The sequence below is a fragment of the Giraffa tippelskirchi genome, chromosome 4 (assembly GCF_054371585.1).
Source record: "Giraffa tippelskirchi isolate mGirTip1 chromosome 4, T2T-mGirTip1v1.2.pri, whole genome shotgun sequence".
NCBI classification, from domain to species: domain Eukaryota; kingdom Metazoa; phylum Chordata; class Mammalia; order Artiodactyla; family Giraffidae; genus Giraffa; species Giraffa tippelskirchi.
Window position 1 is genome coordinate 80,654,270 of NC_137278.1, and position 19,431 is coordinate 80,673,700.

The 19,431-nt window shown below is 38.1% G+C and overlaps 1 protein-coding gene across 1 annotated transcript in view; it reads right to left on the reverse strand.

Moving 5' to 3' along the window:
- Nucleotides 1-19,075, reverse strand: part of ARHGEF33 (Rho guanine nucleotide exchange factor 33) — a 50,189-nt gene extending 31,114 nt beyond the window's left edge. Inside the window, exons 1-7 of the mRNA XM_081590477.1 lie at nucleotides 19,051-19,075; nucleotides 17,274-17,323; nucleotides 8,587-8,751; nucleotides 8,149-8,270; nucleotides 6,856-6,998; nucleotides 4,072-4,131; nucleotides 2,976-3,200 (exon numbers count right to left, since the gene is read on the reverse strand). Of these exons, the coding sequence (XP_081446603.1) occupies nucleotides 2,976-3,200; nucleotides 4,072-4,131; nucleotides 6,856-6,998; nucleotides 8,149-8,270; nucleotides 8,587-8,751; nucleotides 17,274-17,323; nucleotides 19,051-19,075 (790 nt within the window). The remainder of the gene's footprint in view (nucleotides 1-2,975; nucleotides 3,201-4,071; nucleotides 4,132-6,855; nucleotides 6,999-8,148; nucleotides 8,271-8,586; nucleotides 8,752-17,273; nucleotides 17,324-19,050) is intronic.
- Nucleotides 19,076-19,431: the final 356 nt, after the last annotated feature.

Below are 19,431 nucleotides of genomic sequence, written 5' to 3' on the forward strand. Positions count from 1 at the left end.
ACTAATTTACAGTGACGGAAGTCAGAGTAGTTGTTCTGTGGGTGGGTATTGCCTGAAAAGGTGTATGAGAGAACTTTATGAGATAATATTTCTATTATTAGAAATACTAATGTTGCGTTGACCAAAAAGTTCTTTTGGAGTTTTCTGTAAGACGTTATGGAAAAACCCAAAAGAACTTTTTGGCCAACCCAATATATTTCTCATATTATACAGGTCTGTGTATCCCCAGGTGGTGCTAGTGGTAAATAACCCACCTGCCAATGCAGGAGACATAAGAGATGCAGGTTCGATCTCTGGGTTGGGAAGATCCCCTGGAGGAGGCATAGAAACCCACTCCAGTATTCTTGTCTAGAGAATCCCATGGACAGAGGAGCCTGGTGGGCTACGGTCCATAGGTTCACAAAGAGTTGGACACGACTAAAGCAACTTAGCATGCACGCAGTGTACCAATAGAAAAAAAAAAAAAATAGCAGCATAAACTCTTTTTAAAACATGGAAGCAAGCACCAGAAAAAAATATGTCAAAAGAATTTAAAGTGAGTGCTACTGATTTTCACAATAAATCTTTTAGTGTTATTCAGTTTTCATGTATTTGATAATAAAAAATTAAAAATTACCTCCTATAAAACAGTTGGAGGGAACCTAAAGAAACAAAAGATCTATGTATAGAAAACTATAAAACACTGATGAAAGAAATCAAAGATGACACAAATAGATGGATAAATATACCATGTTCATGGATCAGAAGAATCAATATAGTGAAAATGAGTATACTACCCAAAGCAATATACAGATTCAATGCAATCCCTGTCAAGCTACCAGTGGTATTTTTCACAGAACCAGAACAAATAATTTCACAATTTGTATGGAAATACAAAAAACCTCGAATAGCCAAAGCAATCTTGAGAAAGAAGAATGGAACTGGAGGAATCAACCTGCCTGACTTCAGACTATACTACAAAGCTACTGACATCAAGACAGTATAGTACTGGCACAAAGACAGAAATATAGATCAATGGAACAAAATAGAAAGCCCAGAGATAAATCCACACACCTATGGACACCTTTGACAAAGGAGGCAAGAATATACAATAGAGAAAACACAATCTCTTTAACAAGTGGTGCTGGGAAAACTGGTCAACCACCTGTAAAAGAATGAAACTAGAACACTTTCTAACACCATACACAATAATAAACTCAAATGGATTAAAAATCTAAATGTAAGGCCAGAAACTATAAAACTCCTAGAGGAAAACATAGGCAAAACACTCTGATGTAAATCATAGCAGGATCCTCTATGACCCACCTCCTAGAGTAATGGAAATAAAAGCAAAAATAAACAAATGGGACCTAATTAAACTTAAAAGCTTTTGCACAATGAAGGAAACTATAAGCAAGGTGAAAAGACAGCTTTCAGAATGGGAGAAAATAATAGCAAACAAAACAACGGACAAAGAATTAATCTCAAAAATATACAAGCAGCACATGCAGCTGAATTCCAGAAAAATAAACGACCCAATCAAAAAATGGGCCAAAGAACTAAACAGACATTTCTCCAAAGAAGACATACAGATGGCTAACAAACACATGAAAAGATGCTCAACATCACTCATCATCAGAGAAATGCAAATCAAAACCACAATGAGGTACCATCTCATGCCAGTCAGAATGGCTGCTATCAAAAAGTCTACAAACAATAAATGCTGGAGAGGGTGTGGAGAAAAGGGAACCCTCTTACACTGTTGGTGGGAATACAAACCAATACAGCCACTATGGAGAACAGTGTGGAGATTCCTTAAAAAACTGGAAATAGAACTGCCATATGACCCAGCAATCCCACTGCTGGGCATACACACCAAGGAAACCAGAATTGAAAGAGACACATGTATCCCAGTGTTCATCGCAGCACTGTTTACAATAGCTAGAACATGAAAGCAACCTAGATGTCCTTTTGCAGATAAATGGATAAGAAAGTTGTGGTACATATACGCAATGGAATATTACTCAGCTATTAAAAAGAACACATTTGAATCAATTCTAATGAGGTGGATAAAACTGGAGACTATTATACAGAGTGAAGTAAGTCAGAAAGAAAAACACCGATACAGTATATTAACGCATATATATGGAATTTAGAAAGATGGTAACAATGACACTATATGCAAGACAGCAGAAGAGACACAGATGTAAAGAACAGACTTTTGGACTCCGTGGGAGAAGGTGAGGGTGGGATGATTTGAGAGAATAGCATTGAAACATGTATATTACCATATGTGAAATAGATTGCCAGTCTAGGTTCAATGCATGAGACAGGACACTCAGGGCTGGTGCACTGGGATGACCCTGAGGAATGGGATGGGGAGGGAGGTGGGAGGGGGCTTCAGGATGGGGGACACTTGTACACCCATGGCTGGATTCATGTGAGTGTATGGCAAAAACCACCACAATATTGTAAAGTAATTAGCCTCCAATTGAAATTAATTAATTAAAAACAACAGTTGGAGGGAAATGCCATTGTCAGACATATGCTAAGTGCTCAGTGATGATTTATCATCTGAAGAAAGAAAGGAAAGAGGGGAAAAAATAGGAAAAAGGAAGAAGGGAAAAACAGACCTCATTGCAGTATTTGACATTTTGGTGGTGAACTCCTGATACAAGATTCATACATTGAACATTCCATATCACTGAATAAATCCATCACAAAATTCTGCCGCCTTCTCCACTAACCTTATGCCTTTTTTTCCAGAGCAGTACAATACTAAGTGTCATGGATACCCAGAATCAAGGTGGTCGTCCCAGTCGGCCGTGTGGCCTCAGGTGAGTCCCTTTACCACTAAAGACTTCAGTTTGTTCATCTCAAAAGGAAACCAGAGGCTCAATGGTCTCATAGGTCCACTGTATCTAAATTGCAAGGATTCCAGCCCTTAGGTTTCTTGTTTTTTACATTTTCAGCCTACTTTGCCCCTTGGGACTTACCAGCTAAAGAAGTTTCACATAAAACGTTTTCCAAGGAGCTATGTCTTCCCTGGCCCATCTCCTTGAGTTTATCTGGGTGGTCTTTTGTGACGTATTCTTCACCCCAGTCTTTAGCATCCTTAGGCTGCCTCCACACACCAGGTGGGAGATGACTCTTGGGTTGGATATCAGCCGAGAGGCAAGGCTTAAGGTTTTCTTCTGCTTCTGGAGTTGTTGGGGTCATTCCTGAGAAATAACATCCGCCATTAAGTTCTGATTTTTTAAAAAATTATATTTGTTACTAACTCAAAAATATTATGCCTTTGCTTGGGTACAACTATCCTTTGAGGGTTAAACATATCAATTAAGAATTAAAAGTCTCCACAGTTACAAAGGATCACCTTCCTCTGTTTCTGGTTTATATACTTAACTCTTGGCACATAGACTCTGCTGAATGACTTTAAAAAAAATAAATTTTATAAAATAAAATATAAATTAGTTAATTTATAAATTATTTATTTTATAAAATATAATAACAAAACTAATTTATAGTCATATGTATTGATTCTTCATATTTCTTCCTTTCAGGTGAGCACATCTGGGGAGAAAACACAGAAAGAGCAGGAAGAAGGGTACCAAAGACAGCGTTGTATTTTGGAATTTGCCCTCCTTGGCCCTGATGATGGTATATTTCCAAAAGGCAGGGGGAAGGGAGGGAGGCGAGACGAAATAATTTATAAAATTCTGGTGAATTATCTCCTAGATAACTTTTAAATTACATAAACTATAAGATGTGTGGTCCACAGAAAACTTAAATGTCATTCCACCTGCACTCGTGAGTTCTCAGCAAGTGTGAGTTCAGTGGTGACTGAAACAAGCCTGAAGGAACTAAGAAGACCGGTTTTGTCTTCAACTTCCCTTCCCCTTCTCTCTGGGTTTAACTGAGCCGCTGACCTACTCCAGCATACATCTTGGAATCTTAGTAAACATAGTGCTTTATCTTGCCTGAGTTCTTTCATGCCTGGTTTGGGACTGAGGGCGTAGAAACAGGAAAGATAGAAGAAGGGAAAGGGTGAGACTGTTAGAAGAAAAGAGAACTTGAAGAAGAGCCACTTACCAGGACCCATTATTCCCTTCACATTGCTGTCTGCTACATGCATGGATCTGGTCTCTTGCGCTGCAGACAAAGGAAAGCTTTGAATCAATATTCATCCCACTAACACGGACTGTGGAGAAGGCAATGGCACCCACTCCAGTACTCTTTCCTGGAAACTCCCATGGACGGCGGAGCCTGATAGGCTGCAGTCTATGGGGTCGCTAAGAGTCGGACACGACTGAGCGACTTCACTTTCACTTTTCACTTTCATGCACTGAAGAAGGAAATGGCAACCCACTCCAGTGTTCTTGCCTGGAGAATCCCAGGGACAGGGGAGCCTGGTGGGCTGCCGTCTCTGGGGTCACACAGAGTCAGACACGACTGAAGTGACTTAGCAGCAGCAGCAGCAACACAGACTGGCACCTTCTACAAACTAAGAACTGGGATACGCTCACAGAGCTTACCTTCTACTGGGGAAGCCAGAGCAGTAAAAAAAAAAATTTACAGTAGAGTATGGCAAGTACTAGTCTCTCATTTCTACAAAGATAAAACTAGTACTTAACTCATAGATAGCCATAAGAATTAAATAAGATAACATTTCTAAACTGCACACAGCAAGAGCTAAATGATTATATAACTATGATGGTGAGGATGGCAATGCTAAACAGAACCAGAAGGATGATTTTAAAATGTAAGTCAGACCCTGTCAAGCCTCTGCTTAGCCCTCCAACAGCTCCCCATTTCTGTGCAAAGACCAAAGATCTTAGAATGATCTTAAGGCCCTGAAATATCTGCCCACCTCCCCTGCCTGCTGTGTTTTTTTTTTTCCTTTTTTTTTTAAAAACTCATCTCCTATAGTTTCCCTGCTTATTCTGCTTTTAGACCCACTGATCTTATGCAATTTCCTGAGCACATCAGTGATGTTCCCACCGGGACCTTGGGGCTGGTCCCTTTCTCCCACTCTGATATCCATAAACCTACTTGCTCACTTCCTTCAGGTCTTTATCTGGTACCCTCTCTAAAATTATACCTGTGTTTCCTTATTTGTCTTCTGATCACTATCTAACATACTACATATTTTTTGTCTTGTTCATTGTCTGCTTCCTGCAGAACAAGAGCTCCTTGAGGGTTAGAAATTCTTGTTGCTCATTATGACATCCTACCACCTAAATCAATGCTTGAGGTGAATGGATGGATGAAAGTGTAGATGACTGGATGGGTAGAAGGAAGGGTAGCAGGTGGCCAACACCTTGACTGCAACCTCATGAGAGACCTTGAGACAGAGGCACTCAGCTAAGCTGTGCAAAGATTCCTAACTCAGAGAAACTGTGATATAATGAATGTTTGCTATTTTAAGATACTGAATTTGGGGTCAGTGGATAACAATGGCACCATTTTATAATTATCAATGGGAAAGCCAACCCCTTCTGAAAGTTTGCTCCTTTGACCTGAAGTTTTAACATCAACTACCACTAATCATATCCAGAATGTCTTACTATGGCACATTACCCCCAAATTTGTATAGCAACTTGGTAGAATAAACTATATTATATAAGCCATGTAACGAAAGGAGAATTTGCCGTGCATCTGGGCACTTTGCAAATATAACTTTCAATCTTTTATCTTGTGCATATGGTCGGCTGTCCCAGACTTGACTCTGATCTGACTTCTACCTTCCAAGCCCATTCTCATTCTTCCCTAACAGCATCTTCATTTTATGCTGTGTTCTTTATGCCATGGAGCAAAAAACATAGAGCCCCCTGTGATGAACCCATTCCCTAGATGGAGCAAGTGAGTTTTTCCAGGCTGCACCTGTTGAGTCTCTAAAATAACTACTCAAATGGGTAAAAAATAAAAAAGCAAATCTGTACTTTGAAGTTAATACCCCTTCAAAGCCACTTGATTAAGATTTTTTAATTATCCAAAGCAGATTTATTATCTTTGAATATATGAGTTACATTGTTCCTTAAGCCATAAGGGTGGAAAACCACCAGTCTTGCTCTTGAGGAGATTACAGTTGGTCTAGAAGTCATTGAGTCTCTTTCGGAGACTTTCAACATGAGACAAAAAAACATAAGAAAATTTATCCAAACAATGTTAATATCTCCATTCATGCTCCTGCATATAAGGTGCTTGCTAGACATTGTTGAGGATACAAAGATGTAGTAAACATGTAAGTGAACACACTTAGCAACATCTCTTGGAAAGCCATTTTCTTCAGGACTGCTACATACAGATATTTTCTAATTATTTTCGATGATGTGGCTGTGGCTGTTTCAGCCCACAAACACCACCAGATCAGTTTTCCAGAGAAAGGAGAATACAGAATTAGGTTATCACTGACATCAATGCCTGCCTGTTAGAGCAGATATACCTTTCTCATATCCGTGAAACCTTTGCTGGAAAAAAAAAAGAAAACAATTTTCCATCTGTGCAAAGAGGTAAGGATTGAGAAGTAATGTAGAAAATAAAACAATTTATTAGAGTGAATAATTAAAAATTTTTTTTCTACTACAGCTGGTATAGTATTATTGTATAATAAGTTATTTCTAACCCATTTGAAACTTAGAATTCCCAGATTAGTATTTTCCCTCAAAACAAAATCTTTTAAATTTGGGCAGACTCTCTCCATCTCTTAGATCCTCTGAATTCTTCTACATTCCAGATACAAAAGCAAAAATCCTGAGCAATACACCATTTTCATCTAATAAAGATGGAGGCTTTAAGCCTATTCTCAATGTTACTGAAGTCCTAGGAACCAAGGGAGAACTACTTGGCTAATTCAATATGATGTGTGAACTGTACCTTTTTCATAGGCCTGAGAAGGCAAAAGGTTTGTAAAATCTTCACTTGGAAGAACAGGCTCAGGGATGTTGATGGAACGGAAAGGACTTCCTTGTGCTTGAGCAGGTCCAGCCTGTGATCCATGTTCTTCTTTCTGAGTTTTCCTAAAAAAAGAAAAGAAATAAGGCTCTTACTACATGATGGGGTAAGAAAAGAGTCAGTTCAGAATAGGTCAAGAAAATTTCTGAACCATACAAAATTGCAGTTTTTGTAAATTAAACACAGTTGAATACTAGCAATTCATATGATTCAATGCAACTCATCACCAAATACCTACAATTCAATTCTAATTATAATATCTGCATTCCTATTTTTCTGTTACTAGCTTCCCTATTACAGAGGTTACAGTGGGAACGATTTCTTGGGATAATTTACATTCTCTTCACAAAGCAACACAAAGGTAGCAGGAAGGAGCAGGTACTCGACTGAAGACACTGAACCATTCTCCAGGGTCACACAAATATTAGTTATATTTTAAATTTGATCATATTAAAACATGTAACAATGAAGATTATGTCTACGTAGTGGTGAAGCTTTACTTAATTTTGCCTGGTTGGAATATTGTTTAACATAAATTTATTTTCAATGGTCAAAGTAAAATAATAATAGTATTAGGGAAATTTCAGAAATCTAATAAAATCACTGGTGACCCCACTATCTTAGCACAAAAATCATAATTTAAATATATCTTTCTAGTTGTTATTTTCCTGGTGGCTCAGTTGGTAAATAGTCTGCCTGCAGTGCAGGAGACCCAGATTCAACCCCTGGGTCGGAAAGATCCCCTGGAGAAGGAAATAGCAACCCACTCCAGTATTCTTGCCTGGAGAATTCTATGGACAGAGGGGCCTGGTGGGCTACAGTCCAAGGGGTCACAAAGAGTCGGACGTGACTGAGTGACTAACACTTTCACTTTCTAGTTGTTATTTTACATTTTTACAGTTAAATTCCGCATGCCACTTCATATCATTTTCATTTAACTTCCAGTTATATTAAGTGTGTTTTCTGCTACTGTTCTTATTTCCCCTAACAGGAATTGAACCTTTGCCCCCTGCATTGTAAACATGGAGTCTTAACTACTGGACTGCCAGAGAAGTCCCACCATTCATTTTTGTGCTGCATAACCTCTCTCACATGCTGGTCCATGGAGCCCAGTGGCCAGCTGTCCACCAATAGAGGGAAAGGTATTCCTGGTGCCTGTCTATAAGCCGTTGCTTATACGTTTGCCTTGGGTCAGTTTTTTGGTCAGACACTCACTTGGCTTTAACTTTTCGAGATTCTCTTCGCTTCTCCTGTTGAAGCTGTTCAATTTTCTGTTGCATTTCTTCTTGTTTGGAAGTGATGGCCTGGATCATTGACATGGCATTGCTCAGCTCTTCCTAAAAAATAAGAATTGATATGTATTTAATCTGGTATATGAAGTTAAAATATATAACATAATATCTAGTACACAGAAAACTTTTAATACATATTAAATGAATGAATGAGAGATGAAAACTTTACTTCTATTGTAGCTTCTAATTTTAACATAGAGATCTAACCAAGTAAAACATGATATTTTTCCATGAAAGTTAGTGAATGAGCCAGAGGAAAATTCTTGTATTTGGTTGCTAGGCAAAAAGGCAAGTTTTTTTTTTTTTTACTTCTGTTAAGATGACCAGAAATCTCTAGGAGGGAAATAGAAGAAGGACTTACCTTAAAATAGTTCAATGAATTCTTCATCTCAGTAACTTTCTCTTCCATGGAACATCTGCAGCTCTTAACCTTCTCTTCCAAAGCATATTCTCCATGTTGAATTCTTGACAGTTCTTGCATTGCTTCTGTGAAGCCAGTTTTGAGTTCAGAGGCGAGAGCCTGCAACTAAATAATACACAAAGAGTGAATTCAATTTGCTATAAATTATAATGAATGGTATCTCTGATCCCTTGGATGTTTCTTTTGTTTGTAAAACCAGGCTCTTGAACATGTACAGAACTCATTTACTAGAAGACTACTGTGTACACAACTTAAGGCAACCTTGGCACCATTCATCTAGGGAAAAGTGGGTCTTCTTTATATCACTCATGCTGAAGCTTGATAGTGATTAAAAAAAAAAGCAACCAATTTATTTTTTGCAAGTGTTCCTGTGACTTACTATTTATTCGAACACCTTTGATTAAAAAGAGATTTACTTTAAAAAGCAACCTATGCATGTGAAAGACAGTGTTGATCAGTAACTCTTTGAATTCCATGCAAGAAAGGATGTTGAAGAAATTCAGTTATTTTTTTCTTAAAAAAATGAAATGATAAAAAGAGTAATAATTAAGCATATCTGAATATTTCTTTGAAAAGGAGTAAGTTTTTCTAATATTCTTGGATGATATCATGAAAAAGGAGATTATGGTGTTTCCAGGGGCAGGAAAACCTACAATGGTAGAAACTCAGCACATTGATAGTGACGAGAATCATCTTCAGCCGTCAAGCCTGGTCATATAGGAATGCACACTTGGATTTTTATTGTCAACTTCCAACCATGGAAAGGGTGTCAATTTTGGAGTCAGGTAGCGTATAAGTCCTAGCAACTCTCCTACAAGTACTAAAACCTCAGGCAAGTTGGTTAGCCTCTTTGTAGCAATTTCCTCATCCATAATATAGCTAGAACAATATTTCACAGGACTGTCTTGAGAATTAAATGAATAAATGTAGGTAAGGCACCTACCACAGCATATGCTTGGTATATAAAAAGTGTTCAAGAAATTTTAATTCTTTTCCCCCTTGAAGTGGCAAATCAGAAAGCTAAGCACAAACAGAAATGTGGAGAAAATGGAGCATTTCTAAAGTTCAGTTTTATTTATTGAGTCAATGAAAAAAGCATTTTAAACAAAAGGTTAAGATAATAACAATAAGGTAATGATAACATTACTTACATGATTTTTATGATCTTACATTCTGCTAAGTATAGAAATGTTTACTCCAGATTGCTTTTTAAAACAGAACTTTTTAGGAGCCTTAAACACCCTTTCCAAACGGTTCCAACTTGTGTGACATCATCAAAGTATAAAATGAATTACTCTTCTGCACCATGTTTTCAAAATATAGGGCTTGTGGGTCTCTGTGCTTCACAGAGGGCTTGGAGGAGGGGAAAATAAGAGGAATCAAGGAGATCATTCCGAGGAAAAAAAAAACATGACATCTCAGGTGTTTGGAGCTGAAAGATTGGGAAACAACATGAGCAATCTGTATTTCATTTCAGTCATTTTTAATTTTGATATTGTCTGTGATGGGTTTCAGCACATGTCCTAATTCAGTTGTCATGTTAGGTTAAATCACCAGATCAACTACATTTGATTTGGTAATTTTAATTATACAAATTCACCGTCTGTGAGCAAAATGAAGTCGATGGCCATGTGATATCAAAGCAAAATGTAGGCACGTTTTAAAATTGAAGGAAGGAAACCTAACATTCACTCATGTTTCCTGCTTGGAAAAAAAAAGGGAACCACTTTCCAACAGAAATAGGTTTCATTTTCACTACTTCCCTAGGTGGGTGTGAGGCGTTTTGCCCGGGAGGCAAAAGGAAGCAGCAGGATTCTCTTCACCGTAGAACCCCAGTTCTCAAATATTAAGAGCTATCAATACATTTCACTAACAGCCAGGTTATATAGGGACTTTGGGAATTCTGAAACCATTTTGAGCTAGGAGCGCCCATTTTCTTTCCATATGTTACTTTGAGCTCCTTCGATACCTGCCACTGAAGTAACACTACTGCTTTATAAACAGCTTCACAACCACTGATCAGACGGGGGGATGCCATACGTAGTGAGTACAACCACACACCTGAGACTACAGGTCACTTTTAAGTTGCTTGGGAGATTTTGAAAAGCTTTAGCTACTGCAGACTGGTTTTCTGGTACCAACTGGCCATTCCTTTGTAAGTAAAATACTCTGAAGACGTGGACTTATTTGGTCTTCTCTGTCTCCAGCTTTCTTATTTGACAGCCCACAGCCCACCCCCAGGATTAGAAATGGGTGTCTACCTTGTTCTCCAGCGAGTTGAACACGTTCCTCATCTCGTTGATTTTTTCGTGAAGCTGCTCTAGAGAGGTTATGATCCCTCCATCCTGCCGCTGGAGGCGGGCTCCCACCGGAGGCAGGTTCAGGGAACTCTTGTACTTGGAAGCCTACGGTACCACAGAGGGCTTCTTAGGCTCAAAGAAATAGGGTAGGGGAGTCCGAATTCTTCCTATTTCCTGCTCTTAATTTCTGTTTCTCAATTTCCTTTACTTTCTTGGCTCTTAACTCTCTCAAAATGAATTTTAGTCATTGTCTTCTAAATTGTTTTTTTCACCAAAGATCCCTTAAACTAAATTTTCATAAATTAAGCAAGTTGTTCCAACTTGTCTTTTACACAAACTTCTCCTTCCCTTCTGTATCATTATTCAGGTCAGAAAAGCAGGGAATGGGCCTGTGCTTTGAGAACTCTGCAAAGTTTTAAATGTCAAGATTTGAGAAATCTCCACAAGGTATGCCAAATTCCTGTGACACCTGACTAAAAGCTCTACAGGAGCAAAAGCTCAGGTATTTTGAAGTAGGCCATAATGACAAGGATGCCAGGGTAATTGCTTTGGCTTCCCCCTAAATCAAGGTTGCTACAGAAGAAATGGGGTCTTTCTGCCAGCTGCCACTCCCTAATTTTTAGCCTCTGGTAATCCAATGCAATGGATTAACGCATTGCAATTAATTTAATGCAGTGATTTAAAACACAAAGTGAGTCATTTGAACAGTCAAGAGTAAATTTCTCAAATCTAACCCCTCTACACTCCCTGCAGAAGTTGATCCTTAAAGTCATTCTTACCAGGCAACACTGAGGCTGATAGGAAACCTGGTGTGGTAGAAATTTATCTTATCTATCCCTGGATGCAACACAGGTCTAGCAGAGATAGCTTCTCTGGAGTTAGAAGAACATGCCTCAATGGTAAAAAGAGACTGAGGTTTAAACAGGGCTTACAAATCCTAGAAAACATTCAACGGAAATTTTGATGATGAAACCTATTACTGTAGGACTGGTTCCCATAGTTTTATAGAGTTTCTTTGGGCATATAACCCATTTTCTTAAATTATTAATATTTTTATTACAGAGAAAAATAAAAAAAGAGAGTCACCCCATATCTCATTACTTTAATATAACCATTAACATTTTGGTATATTTCCTTCTATTTTGTGCTATGAATATAAATGCAAGTATTAATAGCATTGGCTTTGGCTTCCTAGGTGGCATGGTGGTAAAGAATTCACCTGCCAATGCAGGAGATGTAAGAGAAGCGGGTTGGATTCCTGAGTCAGGAATATCTCTTGGAGTAGGAAATGGCAACCCACTCCAGTATTCTTACCTGGAAAATTCCATGGACAGAGGAGTCTGGCGGGCTATGGTCCATCATGTCTCAAAGAATCAGACATGACTGAGCACACACGCATGCATATTTATAGTGTTGAAATCACATAAAAGATATATTTTGATTCTGCCCTCCTTTGTTTTTTCTTTTGCATAACATTCTTATAAGCCCTTTCCCTCAGCCTTCAAATGTTTGTCTAAGTGTACATTTTTAATGGCTATATAATATTCCATCCTACAAGTGTGTCAGAGTTTACCTACTCATTTACCCTGTTGTAAATTTGTTATTTATAATTTTTCAATATAAGATAATGCATTGAAATATAATTCTTTTTACTTAAAGCTTTGTATATATTTCAGTTATTTCCTTTGGATAATTCTTAAATATGAAATTACTGAGTCAAAGAATGTTAGGTAGTATTGGCCCAAAGGAAAATATACCATATTGGAACATATTCAATTAATTAATAATTATACAAAATATATTTGACCAGAGGGCTTGAAAAGTTATAATAATAGGTTGTATATATTCTTGGAAACATACTGTATGACATGCAATGTCCTAAATTAGTGTATTTGGAAAATCATGTCTTAGACAAGACATATGAAACATAAGTAATATAAATGGTAGAAGTTAAAGTGTCTGCATTCCTAAGGCTACACATGAGCCAAAAACATGGCTGGAGTTCAAGTCATTAGTGTGAGGGTTGCACTAGAACTAAATTGTGCTGTTACCACATCTGTTGCCTTAATTGGGGGACCCTCAACCCTCACTTCTCATGTTAATGAAATCATAATTTTAAAATATATATTCCAAATGAAGTAATCAAGCCTGAATCAACACAGTGTGACTCTGGAAAAGAGATTGGGGTGGACTTTGAGAGGGTTATGGACAATGGACAAAAAGGAGAGGGATAGATTTGGATTCAAATAAAAGGGAGTGTACTAAGCTAAGGAGCAGTCAGTGTGTCTACTGATTCACCTGGTCCACAGTAATTCTACCTGGAGTGAACTGGGAGATGATAGTGTTCATTCTACTGGTGACTTCTGTGACCTGATTTAAGTCACAGTACCATATTCTTACCAAACAGGTTACGTTCATCCAAAGAACAGGAAGCCAATTAGGGGTACGAACATTTTAACACTTTTACTGCGTTTGAATTAAATTAGTCAAAAAATAATACTCCTTGTTTTAATCATTGTTTCTTTGAGCTTCAACCTTTTCTTCTATTTATTAGCCATCTGCAATTTTGTTTTGGTAAACTGTGTTCTTCACCCATATTCTATCAGGGTTTCAGAATTTTCCTTTTTATTGATTCTATGAACTGTTTATATATCATTAAAGCTCTGTAATATTTTTGTAGGAAACTTTCCAGTTTTTGTTATTTGTCTCTTAATTTGTTGAAAATATTTTTACATTGGGAAAATTTTTAATTGGGATGTGATGTAGTCACTAACCTTTCCCTTTGTGATTTTTTTCCAGTGCTTTTTTTTCCTAAGAAGATATTTTCCAGGGCTTTTTTTTCTTAAAAAGACATCCAGAGACAAAATAAATATTCACTAATTCTAAACTTTTATGGGTTTTAAAAATATTTAATCCTTTAATTCACTTTTGAGTTTATTTTGGTTAGAGTATGAAGCCAAAGATCTCTTCTTTTTTTGCAAAGAACCAGATAGTTTTGCAAACACCATTTAGCACCAAACTAAAATGACTACATCAGACCCTTCGGCTTAAAGCAATATACACATCTCACGATATCCATTCATTCATTCAACTAATATTTATTGAATATGTATTATATTCCAGGCACTATACTTTGTTCTGAGAGTATAACAAAGAGCAAAATGTACTAATCCCTGCCCTTGGAGCTTACATTCTAGAGAAGGAGGCAGACAATTGAAAAATAATAAACGAGTTAATATTTACTATAATGTCAGACAGGGATTGGGAGGTCTGTTGAGAAAATAAGGAGATAGAAAATGTCTGAAATGTCACATTTTCCTTCACCTTTCATATTTTGTCCTCCTTTTTAAGTATAGATTGTATCTATTACAGTTAATCTCTCCCTGTGTCCCTCCTTCCTTGTCCTCTTCTTCATTTCTCCTCCTTCATCTTCTGTTGGTTAAATGTTGCTTGGAGTAAACAGACTGGGGCTTAGGAGACGTTCTTTTAAAACAAGGACGGGGTTATGATCACAGCATCACAAAGCTCCCATGGAGCAAGTTCTCTTCCACTGCTTCATTTGCTCCTCCGTGAACAGACGTGCTTGGATGTATCCAATAAGAGAATGAGGCCATCCCCACTGCAGCTATATTTAGCCAACATTCAGGGAGTGACCTACATAAAATCTGTAATAGACTTGAAATCACACCTGAGTTTAAAGAGATAGTCACACTCATTCAAATGCCATACACAGGTCAGGCGTTAACAGAGGGGAGGTGGGCGGGGAGGTCTTGGACAGACAAGTGAAGCATCAGATCAGCACTGAAGGAAGATTCCCTTCCTGTTTCCAGACCATTGTTCAGGCTAGTCCCTCTGCCTAAAATTACCCTTCCTCAAATCCACTTACCAAATGATTAACTCATTCTTATATGCCTGATCCAAATCCTTCAGTTAAAATTAATTCATCCCTTTTTCATATTCCACAGAATTTTATCAATACCTCTGTTGAAATTCTTCCAAACAGCCTACCTTGTATTTATTGTATGTTTTTCAGGACACTTAAAAGTCAGTAAGAATATCTGTTTCATCTCCCATTAGGCCAAGCAGTAGACTTTGCACATAGTAACTGCTCAATAAATATGCAGTAAGTTGAAATGAGGCTATTTTCTTCAACCTCTCTCTTTGCTGGTCTGGTTCTAAGAGCAACATGATTACGATGTTTTCATAATCTTGCACTGGTTTGCCCTAATTGGGTCCTCAGCAGTGATCTCTTACATGATATTTTTGGGAACTAGTTGTTATTTTCATTTCATTGTTACTCAAAGTAAACAAATTTAAATTACATTTCCCTAACCTGCTCCTCTGGATTCCTATATCTCTATTTGGGAGACCACTCTTATTCATAGTTGTTGTTTCACCACTCAGTCATGTCCGATTCTTTTGCGACCCCATGGACAATAGCCCACCAGACTCCTCTGTCCATGAGATTTCCCATGCAAAAATACTGGAGTGGGTTGCCATTTCTTTCTCCAGGGAATCTTCCTGACCCAGAGATAGAACCTGCATCTTTTGCATTGGCAGGCAGATTCTTTACCACTGAGCCACCATGGAAGCCCCCTTTTCCTAGTTGTTGTTGTTCAGTTGCTAAGTCATGTCCCATTCTTTGCGACCCCATGGGCTGCAGCACATCAGGCTCCTCTGTCCTTCACCATTTCCTGGAGTTTGCTCAAACTCATGACCATTGAGTCATGATGCCATCCCCCTTCTCCTCCTGCCCTTAATCTTTCCCAGCACCAGAATCTTTTCCAATGAGTCAGCTGTTCGTAGCAGGTGGCCAAAGTATTACAGCTTCAGCATCAGTCCTTCCAGTGAATATTCAGGGTTGATTTCCTTTATATCTCCTTGCTGTCCAAGGGGCTCTCAAGAGTCTTCTCCAGCACCACAATTTGAAAGCATTGATTCTTTGGTGTTCAATCTTCTTTATGGTCTAATTATCGCATCTGTACATGACTACAGGAAAAATCATAACTTTGACTATACAGACCTTTGTTGGCAAAGCCACGTCTCTGCTTTTTAATATGCTAAGTTTGTCACAGCTTCTCTTCCAAGGAGAAAGCATCTTTTAATTTCATGTTTGCAGTCACCAACCTCAGTGATTTTGGAGTCAATAAAATAAAATCTGTCTCTGTTTCCACTTTTTCCCCATCTATTTGCCACGAAATGATGGGACCAGATGCCATGATCTTAGTTTTTTGAATGTTGTGTTTTAAATGAGCTTTTTCATTCTCCTCTTTCAGCCTCACCAAGAGGCTCTTTTGTTCCTCTTCGCTTTCTACCACTAGAGTGGTATCATCTACATATCTGAGGTTGTTGATATTTCTCCTGGCAATCTTGATTCCATCTGTGAGTCATACAGACTAGCATTTTGCATGATGTACTCTACATATAAGTTAAATAAGCAGGGTGACAATAAACAGCCTTGATGTACTCCTTCCCCAATTTTGAAGAACCAGTCCATTGTTCCATGTCTGATTCTAATGTTGCTTCTTGCCCTGCATACAGATTTCTCAGGAGACAGGTAAGGTGATCTGGTATACCAGGGCTTAAAACCTTAAAAGCCAACTTTGAAATTACCCTTTCTCCCAGCCCCCACCTAACCCTGTCAGTTCTTTCTTCCTTCTCAAGTATTCCATATAACAATGCCTTAAGTCTAGAGAGTAGCATGGGTTTCCCTAGCCCAAGCTGTTTTCATGTTACATATTATGTCAGAATGAACTCTATGATTTTTAAGGACAGAAATTTACTTTAAATTACAGTTGGTAGATATAAGCCAAAGAAATACTATGTAGAGAGCCAAAGTGACTGTCATTGCAAACATATTACATAAAACTTTGCAGAACATTTATCTCCCTCATAAATCAAATTATTACCATTGTTTGAAAAGAGCTTAACTTTTTTTCTGTTATCATATATAAACATATGCAGTGTTAACCCCCTTTTATTCTCAATTCTCCCCACTAAAATATGAGACTAAAAATACACATCTTGCTCTCTCCTTCTGACGGAAATGGGTAATGGCCAGAATGATGGTGACAACAAAAAGAAAAGCATCATTGATGTGGGAGTGGTGGTGCTGTATTTTGTAAACTGGGTAAGCTGTCCTTCAGTCATCAGTTTTCACCAAAGTACAATGTGAATGGTACTCTTGACCCTGCTTATCTCACAGTCTTAAGTGAACAAACACAATGATACATGTAGAAGCTTTTATGAGTGCTAAAAACAATGTGTACATAAAGGACAGTCATCATTGTGATACGTAAAAGAGTTTAAAACAATCTATGTTTTTACCTGGTAAATCTGTGCAGAAGGATTATTCATTGGCTTATGTTCATTATCTCCTGTAGGGAAAAGAGCTCAGTTTAATCAACACAATTCATTCTGTCCCTATTCTCTTCAGACATGCAGGGAACGAGGGGACTTACAGGATACTAAATCTGTACTTGCATGATAAGAAGCCAATGATTCAACAGAAACAGAAGATAAATTGGCATAGGTTATTTTATATTACATTCTAATATAAACCATAGATCAAACCATATCTACCTGATATATCTCTTGTGGTAGAAAATCATGTGCTACCAAGGTGGGAAAGTTTCTCAATCAAACTGAATGATAAACGATCATTCATTAGCCAGAAAGGGAATGTCCAGGAAGGGTCTCTTTCAGACTAAAAATCTGAAGTCTCTTTCAGACTTCCCTGGCAGTCCAGTGGTTAAGACTCTGTGCTTCCATTGCAGGATACACAAGTTCGATCCCTGGTCAAGGAACTAAGATCCCACAAGCTGCATGGCAAGGCCAAAAAAAAAAGGGGGTCTGTCTTATTCTTGGGGCTGAGTGAAGTTTATCTGAGGGGCTAGTTCCAGTCAGCAAGTCATTTATCCAGTGGTCACTCTATTGTTCTCAGGAGGCCTGTGTAAAATATTCCTTACTTCTCCTGCCTCTGATCCTTGCTAAACTTCAGAGCTCTGCCCTCTGTCATACCCAGATCAGCTAAAGGAATTTTGCTGTCCTCCTGGGCAAGAGGGTTGATGGAAGGAAATTTCAATACAAAGGGGGTCTCGGAAGGATGCAGCCAGAAAGAAAGCAGTATTGTAAACACTAGAGACAGGTCAAACACAAAGAAAGTAGTAGGTTATGAAAACCATTTGCACTAGGGAGGAGAAAGATTAGCCTAGAATGTACCTGTCAGAACCTCAGCCCTGAGGACGAGGTAAATTGCATAAAATGTACACCTCACATGCAGCCCTTTGCTTATCCATTTAGCCACATCTCCTTTGTATTACATTGTATGAATCAAGCAGTTTATAGATAAAATCCCCAGCTGCAAATATTTGGATGTACAGATATATACTTTGTTCTCCTAGGACATTGAGGTACAGGAAACCCTTCCTTAGAGGAACTAGCCTCAGTATGTTAAGTTTATAAATAATACATAACCTCAGCTCAGAGCTTCTACACACCAAGGGCAGTCTCTATAAAATCCAGATGGTTTGAGATTACCAAAATCCCCCTCACAAGCTTGAATGGACTTGCTTAACCTATTTCATGCTATGTCCCAACAGCCTGGTATAATGGCAAGAACCAGAAACTGGGGACAGATACCAGGGTCCCAGATCAAACCCTTACATTTTGTAGCTATAGCCTCACTTCTCTATGATTGTTTCTTTACCTCTCAACTGAAGATGATAACAGACCCTACTTTTATATGGTTGATTCTGTGTGGTAAAGTTTAAAAGAGAAAGCCCTCATGTTTCTAGGTCAGCCTAGAAGGCATTGGATGTCCGTTAGTTCAATATATATCTTGACCCTTTTCAGGAGGTCATTCTGAGTCCGTCCTAAAATTATTGCTAAGAAAAGTAAGAAACTACTCAACTTATAGATATACATGTAGCATTTCCCATTTATCCAGTACTGTGTCTGTGCTCTGCCTGGTCATTCTGTTATGATAATGAAATAAGAATAGTCAAGTTAACATATTATTATGTTGTGAGATAAGGGCAAGACAAGCCTACAACCAATATTTCTTAAATCCTGAGCCTTAAGCAAGACATAGGAAAAATCTAACCCGGCTTGGTTTTGGTCTTTTCCATGGTGCCTGTTGCTTCTCTCCTCCAGCTTATTCAACATTGCATCTTCATCGTCCCTGGATCAGGCCATCCCCTCGTCCCCAGACCTGTCAGTTGAAATCAAGAGTAAGGAAACAGGTGAAGTGACTGGACTTACTTTATGTGCTAACTTTAAAAAATTGAAACGAACACAGAAGCAACAGGTGTTATGTGCAGCTTCAGAAGAGTGAAAATATTAAGTTGAGCACATATTTAGCTTAAAACTCAGAGGTAAATATTTTGTCAACAAGTATGAATTTCATTACTTAAAATTATGGTAGTTTTTAATACACTGAATTCGGTTGGGGATCAAACCAATTAACTTAAACCCATTAATTTTA